The sequence below is a fragment of the Cygnus olor genome, chromosome 3, assembly GCF_009769625.2.
Source record: "Cygnus olor isolate bCygOlo1 chromosome 3, bCygOlo1.pri.v2, whole genome shotgun sequence".
NCBI classification, from domain to species: Eukaryota; Metazoa; Chordata; class Aves; order Anseriformes; family Anatidae; genus Cygnus; species Cygnus olor.
The window spans coordinates 115,058,400-115,081,461 of record NC_049171.1 but is presented as its reverse complement, the minus strand read 5'-3'; the positions used below and the strand labels follow the sequence as shown (position 1 = coordinate 115,081,461).

At 46.7% G+C, this 23,062-nt stretch overlaps 1 protein-coding gene across 8 annotated transcripts in view; it reads right to left on the bottom strand.

The window, feature by feature from the left end:
• Positions 1-944: 944 nt before the first annotated feature.
• Positions 945-23,062, bottom strand: part of PAK5 (p21 (RAC1) activated kinase 5) — a 156,053-nt gene continuing 133,935 nt past the window's right edge. For all 8 annotated transcript variants that reach the window (XM_040553979.1, XM_040553980.1, XM_040553981.1 and 5 more), the window contains 7 exons: positions 20,139-20,936; positions 13,618-14,109; positions 10,282-10,415; positions 8,089-8,215; positions 4,930-5,055; positions 3,305-3,439; positions 945-2,607 (listed from right to left, as the gene is read on the bottom strand). In XM_040553979.1, coding sequence (XP_040409913.1) covers positions 2,452-2,607; positions 3,305-3,439; positions 4,930-5,055; positions 8,089-8,215; positions 10,282-10,415; positions 13,618-14,109; positions 20,139-20,936 — 1,968 coding nt within the window. In that variant the 3' untranslated portion in view covers positions 945-2,451. The remainder of the gene's footprint in view (positions 2,608-3,304; positions 3,440-4,929; positions 5,056-8,088; positions 8,216-10,281; positions 10,416-13,617; positions 14,110-20,138; positions 20,937-23,062) is intronic.

Genomic DNA, 23,062 nt, shown 5'->3' with positions numbered 1-23,062 from the left:
TTTTTTTTAAATAATTTATCTAGGGTATTTAGCTCATAGAACTGCATGGTTTTGCTGCACCCTGTTGCACTGCACATCCTAAGCCTTTGCACTTTCCTCCCTGAGGCAATTTAAAGATGATTTTTTTTCTTTCAGTCATGCAGAGGCTCTTTTTCAAGCATTATGCCTCTTCCAACTTGCTGTTCCTTGTTTGCTAAGATAAGTAAGTTAAATAAGATACATATATTTTATATACATATTGCACATGTATACAAGGAACCTCTTTTTTCTTGTTACTGTCTTGGCCAAATATTATGTGTTGGAACACAATTTAGAAAACAGAAACAAGGTACAGAGAACAACCACAATGAAAACAAAATTATTTATTCATTTATTTAACTCGCATGTGCATTTGTCTCACCAGTAGCTGGTGTTCACAACGAAAAAAAGAAAAAACCTTTGAAACTGACAAAACTTTCAGTAAACTTGATGAACACTGTTTGAAGTATCTAATGATAAGAAAGTTGCAGAAAATTCTCCACTTGTACAGTCTAAAATGTGCTGATTATTAAAGAGAAAAACCCACCAACCCTGTTTTTATTCAAAGATGGTTAAAAAAGTTTAATTTTGTGTCTAGTATTACAGTTTCACTTGTATGCCATTGCCTTTACTGGTGCAGCCTTTTTTCCTGAGTTGTCAAGACTACAAAATACAAACACTTTAAAACTCTGTAGGAGCCCTCGTTCTCTCTGCTGGGTTTCCGCGGGTCTGTACCGGCAGAGCGTGTTTGTGGCAGGGCAGAGGCTCAGCTAAACATGTTTTCTTTAGTAGGGTCTTGAAATGTGCAAACAGGGTTAAGAAGAGAATGCAGTGGGGGGTGAGACGCACACATATAAGAACATTTATTCAATGTTCAAGTTCGTGTTTCTCTCCCCTTCTCTGTTGTTTTTTTTTTTGTTTGTTTGTTTTAATTTACTCTCCCTTCACATGTCACTTTTTAAAGGACAGTACGAAAAGAGCTTCTTTACTATTGGCAAATCTTTTGTCTGGGAGGAAGATCTTTAAGAAACAGCTCTTGCCAGGTTTAGATGTTTGGTTATAATTTGCTACAATAAATAACAATTAATATATTCACTATGAAATTCTGTAATAAGAAATAAGCTGTGTCTTCACAAAACTGGCTTTGTGTTTCTTAATGGTATCATAAAATGAGGTCAGTAAAAAAAATTGGAAAAACATGGCTTTCATACTATACATAATTAAAAAGAACTAATTAATAAATAAATTTAATTTATCATTGAAATAATTATGAAGCACTTCTAAAAATTTTAAAGGCAAATCTATTTAGGCCTACAGTTAACATGCAAATTCATCCAACAAGTAACACAAAAATGTACCGCAGTAGTCAACTGTTGTATCAACATTCAAAAAGGTCTAGACAGCAGCACAACTTCTTCTATATGGCAAACACCTCATAACGTGTTACAAAGGTCTCTTCCAAATCTGGAGAACACCTTTGTCAACTTCCAGAGCATGACATAACTAACAGGTATTTTTGCAATAACAAAACTGACGTTGCAGCAGCATAAAATGAAGGGAGCGCCATGTTTTTAGATGACCCTTGAGCAAAGGTACGTCTGATGCGTTAGTTCCCACCGATGGAGAGATGAGGGACGCCCTGACGACTTGCAGCATGCAGCAGAAGCTCTGAATGCAACCACGTAACCAGAAGAGGGCAAGCACCCAACGCAAGTGCTCTGACAGTATTGGTAGCGTCGGCTCCCGTTGCTCTTCAGGCTGCTGTGACGGTGGGATGAGTGCTGTCATCACCCCAATGGAAAAGCTGCCAAAATTTCTTCCTTCCTAAAGGGCTTTTTTTTTTTCCATATTCAAAAGGGTTAAAAAAGTAGGAAACTTTATCTTCTCAAATTCTTGCTAAGTTACACTTATAACTTCAACTAGCACAACAGTTACATGACAAAGTACTGCAAATTATCAAAAGTATTGTACAGAAAATTACAAACTCATTTCAAAATACATTACGCTGCTATGACTGAGATTAAAAAGTGCTTTTTTTTGTCAGAAAAATGTTCTTCTGAAATAGAAGTGCCGTAGCCTTTCCTTCTGCTCTGAAATTCTGGTGTTTCACTCTGGTTGTGCTATCCACTATTAATTACCTTTTCCACCTTGTTTGCATTTGGTGCCTTCTGCCTGGATGGCCAAGATGAGAGTGCAGCCATGGTCTGTGGCAGAGCATGGCTATGCAGGTGGTGGCTAGGATCGTCCCCGAGTCCTTTGCAGCCCCAGGAAGCTCCCCCTTGTTTTTTTTATACACCACGTTATTGCCACAGGGTGGGTTTTCCTTCACAAGGTTTTGCTCGCCCTTTCCCGTGGCTCCCACGCAACCGCTGGGAATCCTGCACGGCCCTTACCTGGCCTCTGCACCAGCCTCCTCCCAAAATGTCACCAGGTTCAGCGGTGTCTGTGCTGCCGCATGAGGGGCACAATGCAAGAAGGGGGCCCAGCCAGTTTGAGGAACGGGTGTCTCAACAGTTCCTGTGCCGTGGCTCTCTGCGAGGGCTCCCGCACCAGCATCAAGTCCAAGAAGCCCCGGAGGACTGAGGAGACCTAAAACACCATGCTGGCGTTAGGGGCAGACAAAGAGAAGCGGTCCCAGCCTACACTGGGTCTTTGCATGCTATTTTCCTTGGGAAGACAAAGGACAGTGTGAGCTGTCCTATGATAAAGATGCACTGAATGGGAGGACCATGCATCTTCTGTGTGCCATTCATGTTGAAAGCACTGGGGTGCAGAACAGCACACAATACAGAGCTTTATATGCGGCACGTGAAAAGCAGTAACATGCCTGGTATTACTGCTGAGGGTGTGGGTCTGCTTTTACCCAGATCATAGAATCATAGAATATCCCGAGTTGGAAGGGACCCACAAGGATCATCGAGTCAAAGGGGAGATCCCCAAAGGCTTTGGCAGTGGGCACAGACGCACCAGCCCATACAGAGCTGGGCTCATGTGCTGCCTTGCTCTGGTCCTCAGGCAGGGTGGGAAGTGCCTGGATGGCGAAGCTCTGCCCAGACCCCCCTGCTCCACCACTCACTGCTGAAGCAAAGCCAAGGTCATGCACAGAAGGGCTGGTGTGCTGCTGGCTTACACCTCCTGACCTCCCCCAGCCAGTCTTATATAGCACCCACTGCTCCATGTGGCACCCAAACACACACTTTATGCTTTGGGCAGGGCAATGCATGGCTGTGATTTTTATTACACTGTTTGTATGTGCAAGACCCTCATCACCAGTGGAATGTCTGACCTTGTGCATGTCCTTCACCCGGGGCGGTAAGTTGTCCCGGATTCGGCGCATGGCTTGCAGCGGTGGCTCATTGAAATAGGGCGGCTCGCCGTCTATCATCTCGATCACCATGATGCCCAGGGACCAGATGTCCACCTGCAACATGGGTGGTTTAGAAACACCACTGGTAGCACGGGGGGGGGGGGGGTGTGCGACAGGCTCAGCACTGGGGGGGGGGGTGCATGTAAACTTTACAGCACATGCACATGCACACAGGCTGTCTGCATCCATTGTAAGCCAGCAGTCTGGTGAACCATCACCTTTCTTTTTTTAACCAGCTGAAAACAATTTTTGTTTCTGAGTGCTAACATTAAAGAAATAAATTAGAAAGGCTGTTAAAAACTGTCTGCAGCTGGTTTAGGTGATGTCCACTGGAACCATGGCCAAGGCAGGCCTGTTGCAGAGGCTGACCGCACCCTGCGGTGCAGTGTTCCAGCTGTACCCACTGAGTACTTACCCTGGGTTGGCCCCGCCATGCTACAGAAGTGTGCAGTGCGTGGAGGAGCGATGTATAGCAGCTGCTGCACAGTCAGTTACGCTATTTCCCCTGGATCTTACCAACTATAGGAAATCCTGCTTACCCCCAAGGCAGATGCAAGCATTTACTACGCCCAGGCCCACTCCCAGCAGTCGCAGTTAGCACATTATATAATCCCTTTGGAAAATGATTCAGCGTCAGCTTTAAAAAAAAAACAACACTATTTTTTGTCATGGTCTACTGCTGAACTTCTCCAGAACCCCACTCAGCTGATGACTGTAATTTCTGTCATTTGCCAGCCCAAATACAGGCAAGGGCAGTTCATACTTACACACTCATTTGCCAACACTCTCCTTTTGCTTCAATACTTTATTTTTTTCTTTGCCTACTAGTGGGAAACCTAATGCATCTTTAAGTTCAGGCACTTTATAATCCCTCCAGTGTTATTAACAGGCTAATAATAGCTGCTGTTAGTGTCCCTGAAATGTCTCCTACAACACCACCGGGTGAATGCCAGCGCCTGCAGGGTGCTCACTCTCAGGTAGGAGCTCTCCCTGCCGGGGCCAGCCCAGGCGTTTCTGCGCGATGTGAAGGTGCCTCGACTGCTCTCAGGCCACAGCTACACAGCTCCTCTCCGCCTCCTATGTGTGCAGAGAGGGAAAGAGCAAGGGAGAGGGCGCAGGGCTGCTTTCTACAGCGGCTCCGACAGGCAGTATCAAGTAGAAGCTGACCACGCAGAGGAGTCCCTGTCTCTGTGGTGGGACAGCCAGGGGCTGACTGTCCCAGGCTGGCTGCACAAGTGCTGTAACTGGGAGCTTTGTAATGGGTGGGTTACGGCCCTGAAGAGCCACAGGGTCCCCTGGCAGGCCCATTCCACTTTTATCTGTGGAAGTGCAATACATTGTTTAGTGCTCTAACCAGTTGTTCTCTACCCACACATCACAGAAAAATACATTCAAACAAAGCAGAGTGTAATACTCTGGGGCAAACACAATTGCTGCTCTTCAACACATTTGTGTAAAGGCATTTAAGCTGCTGGTGTCTCTCTGGGCTCGATGGGTTTGATTAAGGCACCGTGAGGCCACCCTGGGAGCCGCGCTGCGCTCACCTCAGTGCCGTAGGGCATACGGGAGATCACCTCCGGCGCCATCCAGTACGGCGTCCCGACCAGAGACTTCCTCCTCGGCACCTCCTTTGACACCTGGGCGCAGAAGCCAAAGTCGGACAATTTGATCTGGAAAGCAAAGAAAAAGAAAGATCCCCTCTTGAATAAGAAGGCACATGTTCGCCCCAGGCACAGGTGTCCCCAGGAGACCCCCCCTCCCCATCTCCAGCTGGAGCTGCTGGGGTTGGGAACGAGCTGCAGCGTTTGTGTGGGACAGGGTGGCTGCACAATTTTGGAAGTGTGGTTGGAGACAACAACACAATCTAGGGAACAGGTGGCTAATTAAATGGGAAAGAAAAGAAGTAGGAGAGGCTGGCAGCGGTGCTCGTTACTAAGATCAACTGTCATAGCTCCTTGTCTCTTAGCCAGCAAAAGCTACGGAGGTGATAGATGGCTTATAGTATTTTAAAAATATAACTCAGAAGGAAAGCAAAACATTCCAAACTAGCAGTACTTATAATTAATCTATTATTGCAAACATATAAACACCATGTTTACAGTGCACATATGTATACTAATATTCAATAATATACATACTGCAAGTGGTACTTATCACTCCTATTATTTATATAGGGTTTATGATCTATGAGTTTGCCAAAAAACAGATTAAACAACTGGCCCCCTTTTCTTTTTCCACACAGAGCATAATTTAATGCTCAGAGAAAGCCATATCCCAGCCAATGATTTTTCAAGATGAGGCCCTCACACTGCAGGCTATCACTAGAAACTGTCTTCTCCCTTTAGTAAGGGAGCTAATCTGCGGAAGGCAGGGACAGGCAGAAGAGACGTTTCCAAAATGGCTGCAAGAGATGAGGGGACCTGCACCCAGTGCTGGGAACTCAGGAATTAAAGGCGGCACTGTCCTTGAGTAGCTGTGACAGTGACCTGAAATAGAAATAAAGGGATATACGAGCACTCCGGAGAGCAGCTCTTCCTGCATCATGTGCCTGCTTGTACCTATATGCAGACTTTTTTTTTTTCCCAATAAAAATGCTGGAAAATTATGACCTTCCCGCTCCCTGTTGCTGTACAACACCAAGGTGAAAACTCCTCCAAGCCTAAACAAAATAAGCTGGGCTGAGTTTCAGTGGCATCATCACCTTCCAGAAACTGCTCGTTTCTTAAGGCTGAATCACTGAATCACAGAATGGTTTGGGTTGGAAGGGACCTCAAAGCCCATCCAGTTCCAACCCCCCCGCCATGGGCAGGGCCCCCTCCCAGCAGCCCAGGCTGCCCCCAGCCCCATCCAGCCTGGCCTTGGGCACTGCCAGGGATGGGGCAGCCACAGCTCCTCTGGGCAGCCTGGGCCAGGGCCTCAACAGCCTCAGAGTGAAGAATTTCTTCCTAATATCTCATCTAAACCTACCCTCTTTTAGTTTAAACCGTTACCCCTTGTCCTATCACTACACCCCCTGACAAAGAGTCCCTCCCCAGCTTTGCTGCAGCCCCCTTTAGGTACGGGAAGGCTGCTGTAAGGTCTCCCCGGAGCCTTGTCTGCTGTGTTTGTTTGTTTTCCAAGTATTTATTTGGAGGCCTAGAAGCTACCACTGAGGTTTTCTTGGAAGCTGTTCCACATTAAGGTAGCCCCAGAGCTACATCCCACCCAGTGCGATGATGGCCAATGCCCAAGGTCCATTAGCCGTGTATCCAATTGTGTACTCATTACCTGGGGATGTGATGGGAGCCCAAAGCTCCAGGACAAGTCAAGTGGGAAGTTTCATAAATTGCAGTATTGTGTAGAGCAGCATTTTATTATAAGCACTGATTTGTTTTCTTTCGGATTCAGTACAGACCCTACTTTTTAAAAAACTAAGGGTATTATTTTTAACAGAATTGCAAAATGATTGTTGGTATTTCTGAAACAAAGCCAATAATAGCCAAGTTCTCCATGCTAAATGTATTTTTCAGTTTACAGGATGAAGAATGGGAGAAATAATGCATATTTTGGAAGCAGAGCCCAATCTCCTTTGGTAGGAGTACAAGAGTTTTTGCATATCTATTGCTCATTCGAGTACATAAAAGAAGACGATTTTCTAAAAAAAGATAATTACACAACACAGCCATGAAGAAATCTGCAATGCAGATAATAAGTAGTGGAGTAATGAGTATAATGAGGCACTGTATGCGGAGCCTGAAAGCAGATCAGATGCTATTTCAGCAACATGGATCAAAATTGCAACTGAAAAACTCCTACATACGTAGAATTTTCTTCCCCGACAGGATTAACAGGAGCAGCCTGTGACCGCTGCAGGAAATCCCTCTCTTGGTGATATGGGAAGCGAATTATAAAGGTGAGCCTTTGATTAGGGAATCGGAGTGGGGCTGAGAAGCCGAAGGCTTTACCTTCTGCAGCAGAAGATCTAGGTTTGCTTCCAGAGCGCCTGGGTACTCCTGGGCTCAGTCCAACCGCTCCCTAAGCCTTGACTTAGACACGTGCGTAGCTCCACAGGAGCAACCCTGCCAACCCTGCCGACGGGACTCTCTGGCCATAACTGCTTTCGTTTTCACTTGAATTATTCTAGTGTGGCCACAAGGTGAGACATAAACTAGTGCAGAAATTAGGGTCTTACATGTTACGGTGATTTCACTTCCTTTCACACAAGACTTTGGGTGCCCCAAGTTTTAGATGCCTCAGGTTTTACTGCTGTGTGCACACAAGTGCAACGGCCCAGACCCACCTTGCTCCTTGTAAGGAAACAGGAATTTCTTCGGGACTGAACAGTGATGAGGTATTTTAGCATTTTTTTGCATGCAAACCTTATTTTGCTGATTAAGCAGGTCACGTGCAGTGTTTTCTCTCCCTCCCTCCCCACTCGTTAACACCACAAAGACCAATTCCCTGATAGCAGCAGCCACCCAAGTAAATGAAAACACGGGACAGGTACTGTCACCAATCTCCTACATGAACCTATGGTACAAGCTGCTCTCCCAGGGGGGGTGTTTCAGCAGTAATGTGTAACATTTGCTTATGGATTGAAGACAGACTCTTGAAATTAGGGTTACTTTGACAAGCCACACTCGCAGCCATTTTATGACAGCCCCCATTAACCTGTTCCCCTTGTGTGCCAGCGAGAGACGGCAGGGGAACTGCTGGATGCTCACCCGCCCATCGCTTGTGAGAAGGATGGAGTCGCTTTTGATGTCACGGTGGATGACACCTTGGTTGTGCAGGTAGGACAGGGCTCTCAGGACAGACAGGCAGACGGTCGCAATCTGCTCCTCGTTCATCCTGAAACACCAAGGTGGAAAAACGCACTGAGCGTTAATGAAGAGAGCAGGGAAGGGGACCTGGAGTGGCGAGGCACCAAGTTCCTGTTCACACCAGTACTGGACAGCCAGCAGCCCTTCTAGGCAACAGCTCTGGAGTGACCCTCCAGTCCCATTTCTGTTGAAGAAGGGAGACAATGGGTAAGGAACAGCTCTGCAACAAGGTCTGGGGAAGTCTCCCTCTAGCATTAAAAAAGCAGAGTATTTTACGTGATAGAGTGTGTTACAGTGAGCCTGTTTTCCTCTGGGAAATAATGGAAATGCCTTATTTACAGTAAACTTACTGCTACCAAGGAAGATAAATCACTACTGGGATGGAATCAGGCACAGAATAAATATGAGAAACAATGCTCTAATTGTGCAGACAAAACATCAGGCCCTGGGTGTAACTTTATGAGCATTTCCTTTGCCTTTACAACTATTATAAAAAAATAAGGGTATTTCAGTAGAAAAATATACAGTGAGAGAATTATTGGGTCATTTCTGTGCACAGGTGCAAAGCCCCTTTCTAGAAAAGCCAACTGCTGCAGCATGGCAGCCATGGACAGGACAGGCCGCGCGCCGCAGCCCTGCTGCCCCATTGCTGGCAATTCCCAGCGGCTCTGCTACCCCAGCAGAAGCATTAAAGCATTTCTGCTTTAACTTGGTGATGCTATTTGCAGTATTTCAGCAACATCTTTAAGAGAAGGTCATGCAATGTAAAAAAGAAAAAAAAACAGAAGATTAAGGAATGACTATTTTGAGTCAAAAAATAGATGACAGCTCTTAAGAAGCAGTGTCCCGGGAACAGCTGTTTGCTGTTAAACTCCTGTCAGAAATATCTCGGATAGAGCTTTTAATGTTTTGGGGAGCAGTAGTTAACAACTGACTTGCAATATTGTGATTTTAGTATGTCAGCTAAGGCAACACGTAAAAATAAAATACCTAAATAAAACACGAATCTTTTTTTTTTTTGGCTAAGAGTAACACTAAACTATGAGGGAAGCCATTTTCACGTCTAATTTAATACTCTTTGCTGCTACTCTTTGCTTTTCTTCTTGCTCGCTTAAATGTTCTCCCAAAGAATTGGTGTAGAAATATTTATTTTCTTTATTCCAGAGGAAGAAATTAAACACAGTATTCCTCTTTCCAATCCCATTTTATTCTGCTTATCAGGAAAAAGATGAGTGAAGAGCAGATATAAGGTGGGTTGCAAAATCTAATGGCTCTACTCAGAAGAGGAACTGGAAGAGAGAAGAGGCACTGGTCAGTGCACTACAGCTTTTGGACTGATGAATTGCTTTACAACATTAACTGAAATATGGGGACCAGCTCTACAGTAAGCACAAATGCTGTGATATAAAAATAATTTTCCCATTATGTCTCAGGCTCAGCTTGCAGTTAACATTTCTGACAGTATAGTTATGTGGGTTATGAGTATCAAGAGAAATCACCCTTACAACTGACATAGTTATGACAGCAAAGACAACAATACAGATCACCATAAGGGGAAAAGAAGCGCTTTTTTTTTGACGTTTGGGGAGCTAACGGATAGAAGTCATCTCTGCTAAATGAACACTGAAAGCTCCAGCAAATCCCTTTCTACCAGCAAGCCGTTCCAGATATTTCTTTCCCTTCTATTTACAAAACACCTGTACTGACAGAAATTCATCTGCAGTGGCTTACTTATGCTGGTAAAGGGAGTGTGCTGCAGTGTGTGTGTATATGTATGTATATATGTACCTGCACACGTGCATGTATAGCTATACGTATCTCTCTCTCTATAGCTATACGTCTATCTACACACAAACATATATAGCCATATAAGCACATACATATATATATTTACATATATATATCTTTTGCATGCATCTGTATTTTATGCACGTTTTGCATGTTTGTATAGATGTGTTATGTATGTGCATCTATACGTACACAGACATATACAACCATAGGTATACAAAACTCCCTATAGGGAGCCGGGGGCACCCCGCTCTCCTCAGCATGAGGCGAGGGCCGGAGGCACGTGTGAGGCAAGCACCAACCCACCTGGTGTGAGTCACTATGTCTGTCAAAGCGCCGCCCTCCAGAAACTCCATCACAACCCACAGCTCATCGCCAACAAGGTAACTGTTGTACATGTCAACCACGTTTTCATGATGGTAATCTCTCATGATTACAACCTGTGAGGAAGAGAAAGATGGTGTGTGAATTGCTACAAGCACTATCTGACACTTGTTTTGACCTTCTTTTTCACTGTACTTTTCTCTCTGTGCTTAGTAAAGGTTCTGCTATGAATCACAGCCTCGCTCATCCTTGTGCCAACGCATAAACAAAATCAATCTATTTACATAAAATAACAGTCATCGTAAATGCATTAGGAAAAAGGAAGAATCTTTAGTTGCTAAATTATAAGTGGTAGATAATTGTGTTTTTTGCCATACTGCAGGAACAGGACTGTTTACTTCACTGTCAGTCGCTTTCAGTACAACACAGATGATTTTTTTTGACCCAATCAATTGCTCAGCCCATCAAAGTCTTCTTCATCAGGAAGTAAACTCTACTTTCCACAGAATTTAACAGAATGCTGGTAATATAGGGGTTATTATAAGGCGTTAAAGGGCTCTGAGGCCCCTGGGCTGCTGACCACATCATGGGCAATGAAATGGGGAGACCAGCACTGGGGCAGTGGTATCCTGGAGCTGTGGGGTTAGGGAGCAGATTGCTGACATGCGGTATAGCTTGAGCGACTGGAAGGGACCAAGCTTAGCTCTGCTCTGCTCCTGGGTGCTCCCAAACTGTGCCTTAATTCTGCATTTTGCTATTACATATGTAAAATTGAAGTACTATAAGGATATAGAATTTCTCATTCCTTACTTCAGTCTAGCTTGTCTGGAAATGGAATAACATCTTCACTTAAATCCGAACGATTTAGTAGTGTGGAGAGGATGATGGCTAATACGGGACGTGCAGTTATGCTTTCAAAACACTCTGTAGTTATAAATTGTAATGGCAAGTGTTAGAATAATTAATATCTTGAGTCCTGGTGTATAGGTGAATCTGCTACACAGGTGCCAAGACAGCTCTGCATGCCTGCTCTCATACCAGCTGGGTGCAGGACCTCCCCCAGCTCAGGCTGAGTCGTGCAATGCCAGATTTCAGCGCCTCCAGCCCTTAATTAGTGAAGACGCGGTCATACACAATCCCTTCAAGTCAGCAGGAATTTCTGTACCTGTGAAATTTGCTAGATTTGTTTGCCTCCATGGTCAATTTTATTTTTAATGTATTTACCATTTTGACTCCCAGTGCTTTGAACTACTGAAGTTTTAAAACAAAAAGTTGGAGGAGAGCTGGCAATTTGGGGCAAAGCCTCGTCCAGAGGTGCAGCCATGAGAAGTGCTGCATTCTTGAGCAAAGCACGGGACAAAACTAACAAAACTCAAGGAGAATAAGCTTAATTGAATGATTACAGTTTCATTTTAAAACTAACATGGAACAGATGCTGGGCCAAGTGTATGAATGCTTTACATGAGCTGTGGGCATGACAGGTAAGACCGGAGAACCAGGATGCCCCAGCAGATCCCTGTGAGCCCGAGCACCATGTCTAAAAGTGAACGTGCAGGACTGGGACTACAGGAACAGCAGCTTGGCCGAGGTGGTGACAACAGCCACACGATAGCGAGGGGGTGTCAGAAAGAGAAAAGGGATAGAAAAGAACAGCAAGGCAAGGCTTTGATTACCCCTGTGTAGATGGAGGGAGGCATGCTGAAAAGAAATTTTCAGATGACACGAGTGAGCGGAGCGTGTCAGGGAAGCAGCTTGGTCCTGCACAGCATGTACGACCTGCTTCAAGATGTTACCACTCATGAGATGCTCTGTCAGAGCTACACAAAGCAATTCAGTGCAGTCTTCCAGCAGAGGCAAAATAAAGCCAAAATACCCAGCACCGTCATGGACTGCAGAAAGGAGAACTGTGTTTTATTAAGCAAGTTTTATTAAAAAGCTTCTATAAAGCAATAATCGGGCCATGGCTTGGATGTCTGGCACCCCGTCCTCCATCAGGGAGCTGGAATATCCCCACTGTAGGGCAGTGTTTGATGCATCAGAGGGTCTGTCTCTGACCACATGGCAGTAGAGGAGGTTTCAGGAGGGACTGGTACAATGAACAATGTACCCAGGAAAACGGTACTCACCTGAAGTCCTAAAGGAAATCGAGCACAAAATGGCTGAGGCGCCACCACTGCGACTAACCTATTGCTTGGAACTTGGCACCCAAAGCGCAGGAAGTGGTAAGTGTCACCCCTGGGCTCAAGGGGGCTCCAGGGAGACCTAAACAACCACAGGTCAACCCAGCATCTGCGCTCGGCAAGCTAGTGGAAATGGTAACTGCTATCACGTGACTGTAATAATCACAGTATGATATAATAGGGAACAACATAGAAAAATTTGCCTCAAAAACCTCTTAGAGCTCTTTTACGGAGTGCAATCCTGATCAAGACCCATCTGCTGGGATTTCAAGGAGGTGCCAGATCTAAAGTCTTTAAAGAAAATCTTTCAGTATTTAAAAAATGTGATTTAAAAAAAAGATTTTAAGGAAACCAGACTTCCATGTGCTGAACGACGAGCCTGTTACAGTTAAAATTCAGGAAACAAGTGATAGGATCAAATGTTTCTCACAAGAGGTTTCCCCGGGGACCTGCAGTGTTTTTGGCATTGATCAGCATATCTGTAAGCGATCTCGAAAAGAGTGTAGTATACACAGCACTAATGTCTATGGGAGGGTAGGAATTGAAAAGGAGAAACTCTTCACATTGCAGAAGGAACCCACAGCACCAAACAAACTAATGAAAAAATGGCAAAGGAAAATCAGTGCTCTTAAATTTAAAATAATGAACATGGGGAAAACAATTCTACATAAACAGTAGTGGTCTCTGAACTGGCTATAATCTCTCAGGAGATGTGGGACAGTCAGCTCTTTGCTTATTAACCCACAAGAAAGCAAATGGTTAGGAGGGGAAGGAAGGAGTAAATAAGTATGTGTATGTCCGAGTACGGTGCATATGCTTCTTAGATAGTCGGGTTAGTCTGGATCCTCCACCTCAAAGAATAAACTCTACCAGAAAACGGTGTGAAAAAGGCAACTGGGCTATGTCTGTGCAGCTGATATGCCGTATGGATCAGCTGATAGATTTCTTAGTTGTTCCCTGTGACTTTCCACGATATTACAAGTTTAAAGCCAGGAGGAGATGTAGCTCATCTGAAACCGGTCTGGTTATTTTAGACACCACAGACGAGCACAGGACTCAGCACCTATTTTAGAAAGACATTAGGGCCACAGTGGGCCTTCAGTCCACGTCTCATGCTGCACTACCCAAAGCAACGCACCTCATTGAAGAGCAACTCCCTTCTCTGCTGCTTCCTGAGATCCATCTTCTTCACGGCCACTTGCTTGCCCGTGTGCTTCTCAGTGGCGATGCAGACAATCCCCGTGGAGCCCTCCCCGATCTTGATGAAGTTGTCCAGGTACTCCCGGGGGTCACCGGGGCTGACGACCAGCTGCAGGGCGGCTCGGAACTGTTCGTGGGACACCCTGGAGGGCTGCTGGTCCGAGGAGGAGCCCCAGCTGGGCGGAGGGTAAGCACTTGATGTGATACTCGGGGAGCTGGGGTAGGAGGCGGTGGAAATATAGGGAGAGCCGGGCTGGAGGGGTGGCTGGTGATAGTGGGACGCTTTGTGGTAGACCAGAGGGTACTGGTAGCTGCTGCTGGAGTAGCTGACTTTGCTTTGACTTTGAGGTAGCTTTACTGGGCCCCTTGGGTAGGTGTCCGACCCGGAGAGCGGCGGGCTGACTACCAGCTGCGCTCGGTCGTAATCCACCTGCAACACAAAAGCAGATGATGAACGTGGGTGCAGAGATGGGTTTGCAGCCAGCCCTCACCACTCGGCTCGTGCTCAGCACCCCAAACGTGCTCAGTGGGGTGCCAGCACAGCATGCTCCTGCATGGACCCGTTCTTGTCCACAAACACTGCTGGCACCCATTTTTATGTCCAGGTACCCATTTGTAGACATCCTAATCTTTGTTTAGTGACAGCATCGGCTCCAAAAATGTATTTACTCCGTATTTGCAGTTCCTTGCAGGTTCTCTGGGCCAACTCCTCCAATAATCCATCCCAGTCACAACTAGAAGCGCATTCAAAAGCAAACTGAATAGAAGCAAATTCAAATTCACACCTTTCCTTTCAGATACCAGTTTCTAGGTTTCGACTCTCAGCTTTAGTCCTTCTGCTTTTCTCTGGTGACTCAAGAACAACCCCTTCCCACCCTCTTGTGGAGGCTGCTACTCTGGAATACCCATCGCCCCTGCCCTGCCCCATTGCTGGCTGCTGGTCGAGCCACCACAGAGCAGATGCAGCGCTTATCCTGTTTCATTTTTTTCTTTCCTCTTTTGAGCCCTGTACAGCTTTAAATAGCAGGGTCTTCCCTGCTGTCCCCACACGCAGGAGCAGGGCTGCAGGACACCCAGACCACAGCAATGCAGCAGCATGGGGAGAGCTGCAGACCACAAAGCAAACAGCAAAGCAGCACCAAATTCATGGTACAAGGTAAATCCCAGGGAGTTACCATTAGGCGAGCACGCGACCTGTTTGGGATGAGAGATGAGAGCCACTCGGTGGAGTTTACAGAGGGACTTCCTCTGAGCAAGCCGTGACAAGGAGACTAATTCAATTTACCTTTTCTTAAATCATTTTCCGGAGTGACACACTACTTAACTGCGGTGTCACGAAACTGCTAATTTTCATCTGAAATCAGAGACAATCGCAAGGAGATTATCCCGGTGGGAGGCCCTTGTCGTTTGCAGGTTCCTTTCTTTTCTTTTATTCTCCCAAGCTTCTCTAAGCATCTCACACTGCAAGCAGATGAATACTGCACCTTCACAAACAAAACACTTGGTCTCCATCCAAACATAAAAAAGGATGTAAGACAAAAAATGCACCCAAAACAAGAATATGTTTTTCCTTTTCACCAGAAAACACCATCTTCACATTGATGATGTAACACATGTGACTCCTGATGACACGTGGAGCATCGAGGGGCGGGGGGGTGGTCAGACACAGGCTCACAGTGTAGCACAATTACAAATAATTACGGCAATGAATTCATTTAATCAATCAATTTCAGTGGCGGCGCGCAGGGGTGGACAGAGCAGCAGAGCCGACACAGCTCCCGGTTGCTACTACTGCTGCTGGCTGCCGGCCAGGAGCCCCTGATCCATGTTAGTTAAACGCACATTAATCTGAATTTGGCAGTGTAATCAAGGACCCAACTGAACTGTGAAATTGAATTCTGCGGTGGAACATCATTTGACCATTTTATGCTAAGACTGCAAAAAAAAAAAAAGAAAAAGAAAAAAATCTGCCGCAGCATCCATTTATCACTGCACCCTGCTGCGAAGCAAGGAGGAGTTTCCAGCCTGGGTGCGGGGAGAGAAGGCTCGGCGTGCAGCGCTGTATCGTGTGGGAGCTGGGCGTGCTCGTCTCTTCCTCGTGCGTGAGGCTTAGTGGGAAGGGGGAGCACCTCGGCACAGGGGCTGCCCTCAGGGTTCCCTCCTGCTGCAGTGAGCGAGGCGCAGCCACAGCTCCCAGCCACAACGCACCTGCATCCAACGCGTCCCAGGAGTGGGCATCTGCCCCCCAGGAGGCTGTTTTGGTATAAACGGCACGTACAGGTGATTCGGGGCAGTAGCTGTAAACAGAAGGGGGTGAGAGGCATCACGAATTGTACGCAGGACATTACAGCTGCCAAGCTGATTAACGCAGAGAAGTGCTCCGATGCTTCGGGGGAGGGAGGGGAGCTCAGTTACCCTGTCCTATAGATCTACGTACGCAGAGCCACGTAAATTAGTGATTAGACTATAAAAAAACTATTTTTTAAATTAAGATGTGAAAAGCCCAGTGTAGAAATTTAAGCTAGATAAATCCGTACCAATGAACTGAGCCTGGGCTTCACCCATGCCTGCTGTTTCTGAGCATGTCCTGCGCTGACATTTTAAAAAGAAAATTCTGGGGTCGAGCAGTCTTTCTCCAAATTATCGAAAGCTTTTCAAAGTTAGCATTTCGCAACCAACTTGCAGCACAATGTAAACCCAGGCACTACCTGAACACCATGCAATCCTACAAAAACACAGGAGCCCAAGTGACCAAATCAGCCCCATCTCTCCTCCCAGGCTGTATCCACATGCAGTCCTTCACATCATGGCAAAATTGAACACACTTATTCCACTAATAATTCCACTTCTGCTACTGAATGCAATTACCTACTGAAAGGAAAGCCTTTAAATACTACAAAGGAGAGGAAAAAAGCAGCCCTGCTCTCCTACACCATCAGGTCAAGGGGGCAGATGAGGCTGTGACACGCCATCCATCACAGCTCCGCAGTGCCCTGCTGCTCTGCATGGGTCACTTGGCTGCCTCGCAGCACCACCCAGAGCCCTTCAGCAGACAATTTTTGCTGCTAAAGGTGGAAACAACGCCGTGTGCAAACTCACTGTAGTTCCCAGGCTGATGACAGCAGTACCCATCCTGTTGTGCATGTTCTGGGAACGCCCCCGTGTTCATACGGGATATCTTGCCCCGTAGCATGGTCTGCTTGGGCAAATATGTTACCCTCGACTGTCACCAGGTGATCTGCAGTTGCCGAAAGCACAAATGCTGGCGAGACGGACTGCGGCGGTGATGGCAACCACAGCCCTCCAGCCAGAGCCGGCACCTTCCTCAGGGGCAGGCAGCCCCTTGTGAGGTGGGGTCGCCTCTCAGGAAATGTAAAATACATTTCAGTTGGATTAGGTTTCAGTTTGCTGAAATAAAAGGTGTGGAAGGGACGGGCTGTAAATAACACGGAGATTGCAAGGGACAAGGTTACTCTCCAGAGCTTTGCCAGTGAAAATCTCAGAAACTCCCTGTTCCATTCATGGCAGTGTCTGTGGAAAGCTCCTGGCACATGAATGGAAAAATAGGGAAAAAAGGAGAGGGCTCCTGATAGTAAAGGCCTGGTTCTGCCTTCACTGGGCTGTAAACTTCCTGCTGGTGCATAGCGCCTGCAAAATACAGCAGGGAAACAGCAGTGCTGAGCTGCGGCCAGGTGAGAGCGAGACCTCTGCCCTGGTGCAGCACTATGGGGCAAAGACGGGGAGAGCAGGAACCATGGCCCCTGGCAGGAAGGACAGGAAAGGGTCACGGGGAACCACTGCAAAAAAGTGATGGCAAAGGAGCTTCAAAATAACAGGCTGCAGTTCAAAAGGGCCTGGGTTGAAGAGGAGGGTAAAGGAAAAACTTGCACTACAGACTGCCCAGAAATAGGAGGAGACCTTCGTGCAGTACGTAGACTTGGTGGGATGGGCTTGGGATTGTGTGGCAGCACTGAGGTGACTCCCTTGAACAAAAAGGGACGGGGTTAACACCAGCACAGGCACCAGCGGCACCCAAATGATACAGGAGCGATTCTGCGGGGACAGGAAAGCGGCGAGGGACGGGGGGGAGATCAGCGAGGGAAACGAATCTGAGCCTTCAGCTTCGTACACCTGTGTTCCCACCACACGGCTGCGCCCAGCCCAGCGCTGCTGAAGCCTCCTGATGAAAGACATCCGAAACCTGAGGGATCAGGGCACTTGTTTGATTTATCCTCCTTCTATCACCTGCACCTAACACTGAACTATGTCTGCTCTTCATTTACACACCAAAACCTTTGTTAAATGCAATTTGAAGCCATACATTTGTGCCTGCAGACTTTTTCAGAGCTTACATTTTTTCCCCTTTTAAATATTCTTTAAAGCCAATCTCATTTGTACAATATCTGATCCAAGCCCCGATTCTCATTTAGTAAACCCATTTAGTGAATCATTATCTTACTAATGCCCCCTTGAAAAGAAGCCTCCTCAACAATCAGCCAAGGCACGGAACTGTTGTTCGCTCCCAGGAGCTGTGGATGCGTTTGGGGACTGGAACTGCTGCATTTAGCAGTGAATCATCGAGTTTCAACGTACCGAGCCCGTAGGAGTGTTTTTGATGCTCTAAGGGGGAAACAGCTCACAATGAATCTTGCATGGAGGCATCTTTTTTTTATAAAAGTTTTTACTGCATTTTAATGGGGTATTTTTCAAGCTGTCTGGAGTGCTCAGAGCCCTGTAAAATATATCTCAGCCTTCAGCCCTCCTGAATGCTGTAGAACTGGCAGCAGCAGGCACAAGAGAATCTTTGAATTATCGGTGGATTTGTCCTTCTTCTTTCTGAACTCTGACAGAATGATTGCTTTAAAGGAAGGAAATGGCAGATAGCCCATCTCAGGCTTTCCTCACAACTTCCAGAACTCGTACTTTAACACCTCACTCCTGCACACAGGTAACTGCACACACGCAGCCCTCTCACCATAGCCCAAGCTCAGAAAAGGCACAGGAGGAGATGTGGTCACTTTTCTACTCCCCCCATAATTTACCCTCAAACTCAAAAGCCCAAATTTGTGCTTTAATGCAATCTATATTTAAAAAAAAAAAAAAAAAAAAAAAAGTGTTGTTTCGTTTTACCACAGGGCACTGATGAGAACTCTGCACCTCGGCATTACAAAGTAGACAAAGGCTAAGTGCACACCTCTGGTATCAGGCTGTGGGACGACTTCTGGGGCTGAAGCTGCCCAGGACCAGGTTCTCAGCGCTCACAGCCCGTACGAAAATGTGCTGTTCACATCACCACTGAACAGCAGAAGGGATGGTGGCGCTTGACGACTGCCAACCTCAGCACATCTGGCATGTCCCGGCACACCAGGGCCATTCCAGCCCTGGGAAATGTGCTCTCATCTTGGTGCCTGTTGCTAAGGGAACCCGGTAATGCTCAGCGCAATCTACACTGAAGGAAAACCCCCTCTTGCAGAATATTGGATGTCATCTAATAAGGCATCCGTCATCTAGTAAGGCTTTTCCATCTAATAACCAAGCGGGTCATCATCGGAGCGATGTGCCTGATGGGTGAGCGAAGAGCTATTCCCTCAGCTGGACAAACCAGCGAGCTACGGGAAGTATGGCGAGGTGGCCTCATGGATGATATTCCTCGTGTGACTCAGAGGAGGCTGAGCAGGCCACAGCATCTATAGAAGAGCTGCTGGTAGGTATCACATCTGAGCTGCTCTTTTGCATCCTGAGCCTGTTTCTTTTTTAATTGTTGTTAACTACAGCTGTGTTGGGTGAGAGAAGAGACTGTAATTTTATTTCACTGCTTAAAAAATGAAGCAGAGAGGGGTAAGCCCCTGCTCTCATTAGCAGCAGAGTGTTAATAAACCCTGTAATGCACACAGAGCATTACAGCCTTGTGGCTGTGTGGGCTGGCACTGCTGGGTGAGCTGCAGGCAGCTCCTCTGCCTCACACACATGCTGGGCTTGTGGCTGCGCTTCCCCAACAGAGCAGCAACGCTTTTCTAAGCAGCACAGAGATGTCAGCAGTAACGGTTCAAATGCAAAAAGAATCTGATACTCAAACCAGACTGTTTTTTCAGCTCCTGCCAAGATCTGCATTGGCACATGAACTCCTGGTGCAACAAGAACTGCCACAGAACTTGGGGCTTTTGGAAATCCCAGGTAAAACCCATGAAAGTTGGGCACTTCTAAACTGCTCTTTGAGTAACTTTGGAAGAGCAGTATCTTAAACCACTGGTCCATGACGTCTGTTTTCAGATACCCAAGAAAAGTGGGTGGGTTTTCACACCCACCACACCCATCTCATGGCTGCATAGCTCCTGGGGATGCCACCAGCCGCATTTGGTACTTTGTGCCCTTAATATTCTGCACACGCCCAATTTTTTGCATTCCTGTTTTGGAATTTCCCTGTCCTGGTAGCACCATCACCAGGGCCCTTAACGTTACCTTGGGGATGCCTGCTGCAGTTTCGGACAAGCGGGGGTAGGTGTAGGAGCTGTAGGAGTGTCCTTGCTGGTGTGCTTTAAACGCGCTTGCCCCATAGGGCATGGCTGGCTCTTGCAGACCAGAGCCCGACCTGGACCTCTGCCTCATCGCTGGCTGAGGGCTCGCCGGGTCCACGTAGGACGACTTTGGTCTCTTGTCGTAGTCGTCCTTGCCTGGGCTGTGCCCCCAGTCGCTGTCGCTGTACTCCAGCCTCTCCTTGGGGCACTCGCTCTGCACCGACGCTCGGGACAGGGCGTAAGGAAAGGGGTCTCTGTAGTCCAGCGAGGATCCACTGGGAATCCTCTGGTACTCCAGCTTTAGGCCTCCATATTCGAGCGGTTTGGGCTTTGCCTCCACCTGTGCCTGGTAATCTGGGAGGAACCTGGAGAGGTCTGACTTCAGGGGCGTCACTTCTGAATAATAGATGTCCCTGGAAGTCACCTTCATCATGTGCCCGTTCTGCTTGGCGGCATAGCCCCCTTTGTAGTACCTGTCAAACTCTTCCCCGTACAGAGTCTTGTCTCTGTACTTTTCCATGCCATAGTCTGTTGTCGTGTCTGACTCGCTGGAGTACTGGGAATACGTGATGTAACCGTTCTCCTCCTGGTGCCTCGGCACATGGTTGGCATTGCCCTGGTGGTGGGTGGGAGGGCTTTCCTTCCGCAGGGAGTTGGATCGTGTCACGGAGATGTTGTCGAACTCTTCCAGCAGGCCATTGATTGAAGTATCCTTTCGGGGCTTATTTCCTCTAACGATAGTCTGGGAATAAAAAAATTACTTTGATTAAATGACTTTCATTTAGTATCTGACCAACAAAACAACAGAAAAGAAGTCTGTGATTCACCCAGAAATACATGTAGTGATGTGTCACATTCTTCAGTCACATACTTCACAATAAACCATTGCCAGAAAATACTTACAACAGGACATGCAGAAATGAAGAAACAAAAGGGTCAAATTCAGTGGCCACCACAAGCTGAGATTCAGCATACAAGCCCAAGACACTATTAAAAAGCTCAATTTAAGAGGTGGGTGTTCAGCACTGAATAGCAGAGACATTTAAAAGCACTACTGGTGTTTTAAAAAGTTGCTGTGACTAAATTTGCTGTTATACAGTTGTCTGCATCAAGGCAAGCTAGAAGGCAGAGTCTGATTTGCCGAGTATGGATAAGCTAAAAAATCTCATTCAGTGTTAACTTCTACATATTTAGCAAACTGCTGGAGTGGAAAGTTGCATAATGAACAGGTCTTTTTTTTTTTTTTTTTTAACACAACAGTACGTTCCTGTGTGCCAGAATTACCACCAGGGATTGCTTCTTCATTGACTTCGCATTAGAGACATGTGGGGAGGATGGAAAAATAATACTTACCTATTCACAATACACACGGTAAATCCCTGTGCATGAGCATGGCTTTGGGACATCCACATGATGGATGCCATGAGGTGGTGGCCCTGGTTGTGTCCTGATACTGCAAACTGCCCCCTGCCCAGCACTTCTCAACTTGGACTGAAGCAGCTGTTGGGATGGGAAGCAAGCAGTGCTTGGCTACAGCCGTCCCTCAAGAAAGCCCGACTATTTTTAGCTAGTACCATCTGAAGACTGTAACAAGCGATTGCATCCATTTTTCAGCAGCTGACTCCCATTGAGCACTGCGTCATGTTTATAAACACTCTGCAAGAATAAGATGTACAGATTAAGGGCCGGGGCCATAAATCAGTGTGGTTCTAGTGAAAACAAATTTGCTTTTCTGATTCGCTTTAGCTAAGTACTGAAGGTTGTACCTTCCTTAACTCGCCTAGTTTTTAAGCAAAGTCCCTGTGGCCGTTCATCCCCAGGAGATGTCCTCCGTGAGCTGCAGCCTGCCCATGCTGCCCGTGCCATGGTGCCCAGCCTGGCCACTGCCCTTCCTGCACTGCGACACTGGCAGAGACAGCGTTAGCAGAAATACATCCCTGTAAAACCTGACCCAAAGCTGGGGGAGCAGCACCGAAGGGATAAAACAAAGAAACGTCTGTGAAAGAGGGCTGTGCAGGACCGGGGTCTAAAAGGAAATGTTTCCATGCAAAGCAGGCTGATGACATGTGATGACCAGGGACAGGGATGGGAGGCCGTGGGGAAGGGCTCTGCTGTAAAAACCAAGGTGGTAATTGCTTTAATCGGGTCACAGCTCACAGTGAGCTCCTCTGGAGAGGTGGCTGCATTGATGGCCAGAAAGGCAAACACAGTCCGAGTCACATCTTTTAATCACACTGCATTTAGCTTACATGGAAGGCTTTGTGTTTCAGCCAGCTGACTTACCACTACAGTAGTGACTTGTTTTTTAGAGCCCTGACTATCCCCAGCAGAGGCAGGGGAGCATGAATGGTCCTACAAAAAGGGCATGTGCGGGACTAGCAATACCTCCCTCTTTGAGCAGCATCCTACTCTTCGCTCATTTTCTACCCAGGAGAGATTCGCAATGCAATCAGAAGATGTGATGGGGCAAATTTTGTCTTTTGTGGTGTCTGCCTTTCTTCCCCACCCCTCTTTAAGCCCTGCTTTGCCATCTCCACGAAATTAACAGCATACATACTTCTACATACATACATACATAACAGCAATATACTTCTGTTGTTCAGAAAAAGACAGCTGAGAAAAGCCAGGCTATGAGCAAAGCAGTGCTGACCTCCCATTGATCCCTCCTCTGATTTATGCCCGTAATTACTTGCCTGGTTTGCTATTTTGAAGCTAGCGATACTGAAACAATAGGACAGAAAAAATCAGGAGCAGCAAATAGATCACTCCTTTCACCTCTGAAGTCATTCAGTGAGACAAGAGGAATTGGTTTTGTTAGGCTACAGCCACTTTGGCAGGATGAATGTGCGATCATTCATATTTAATTAT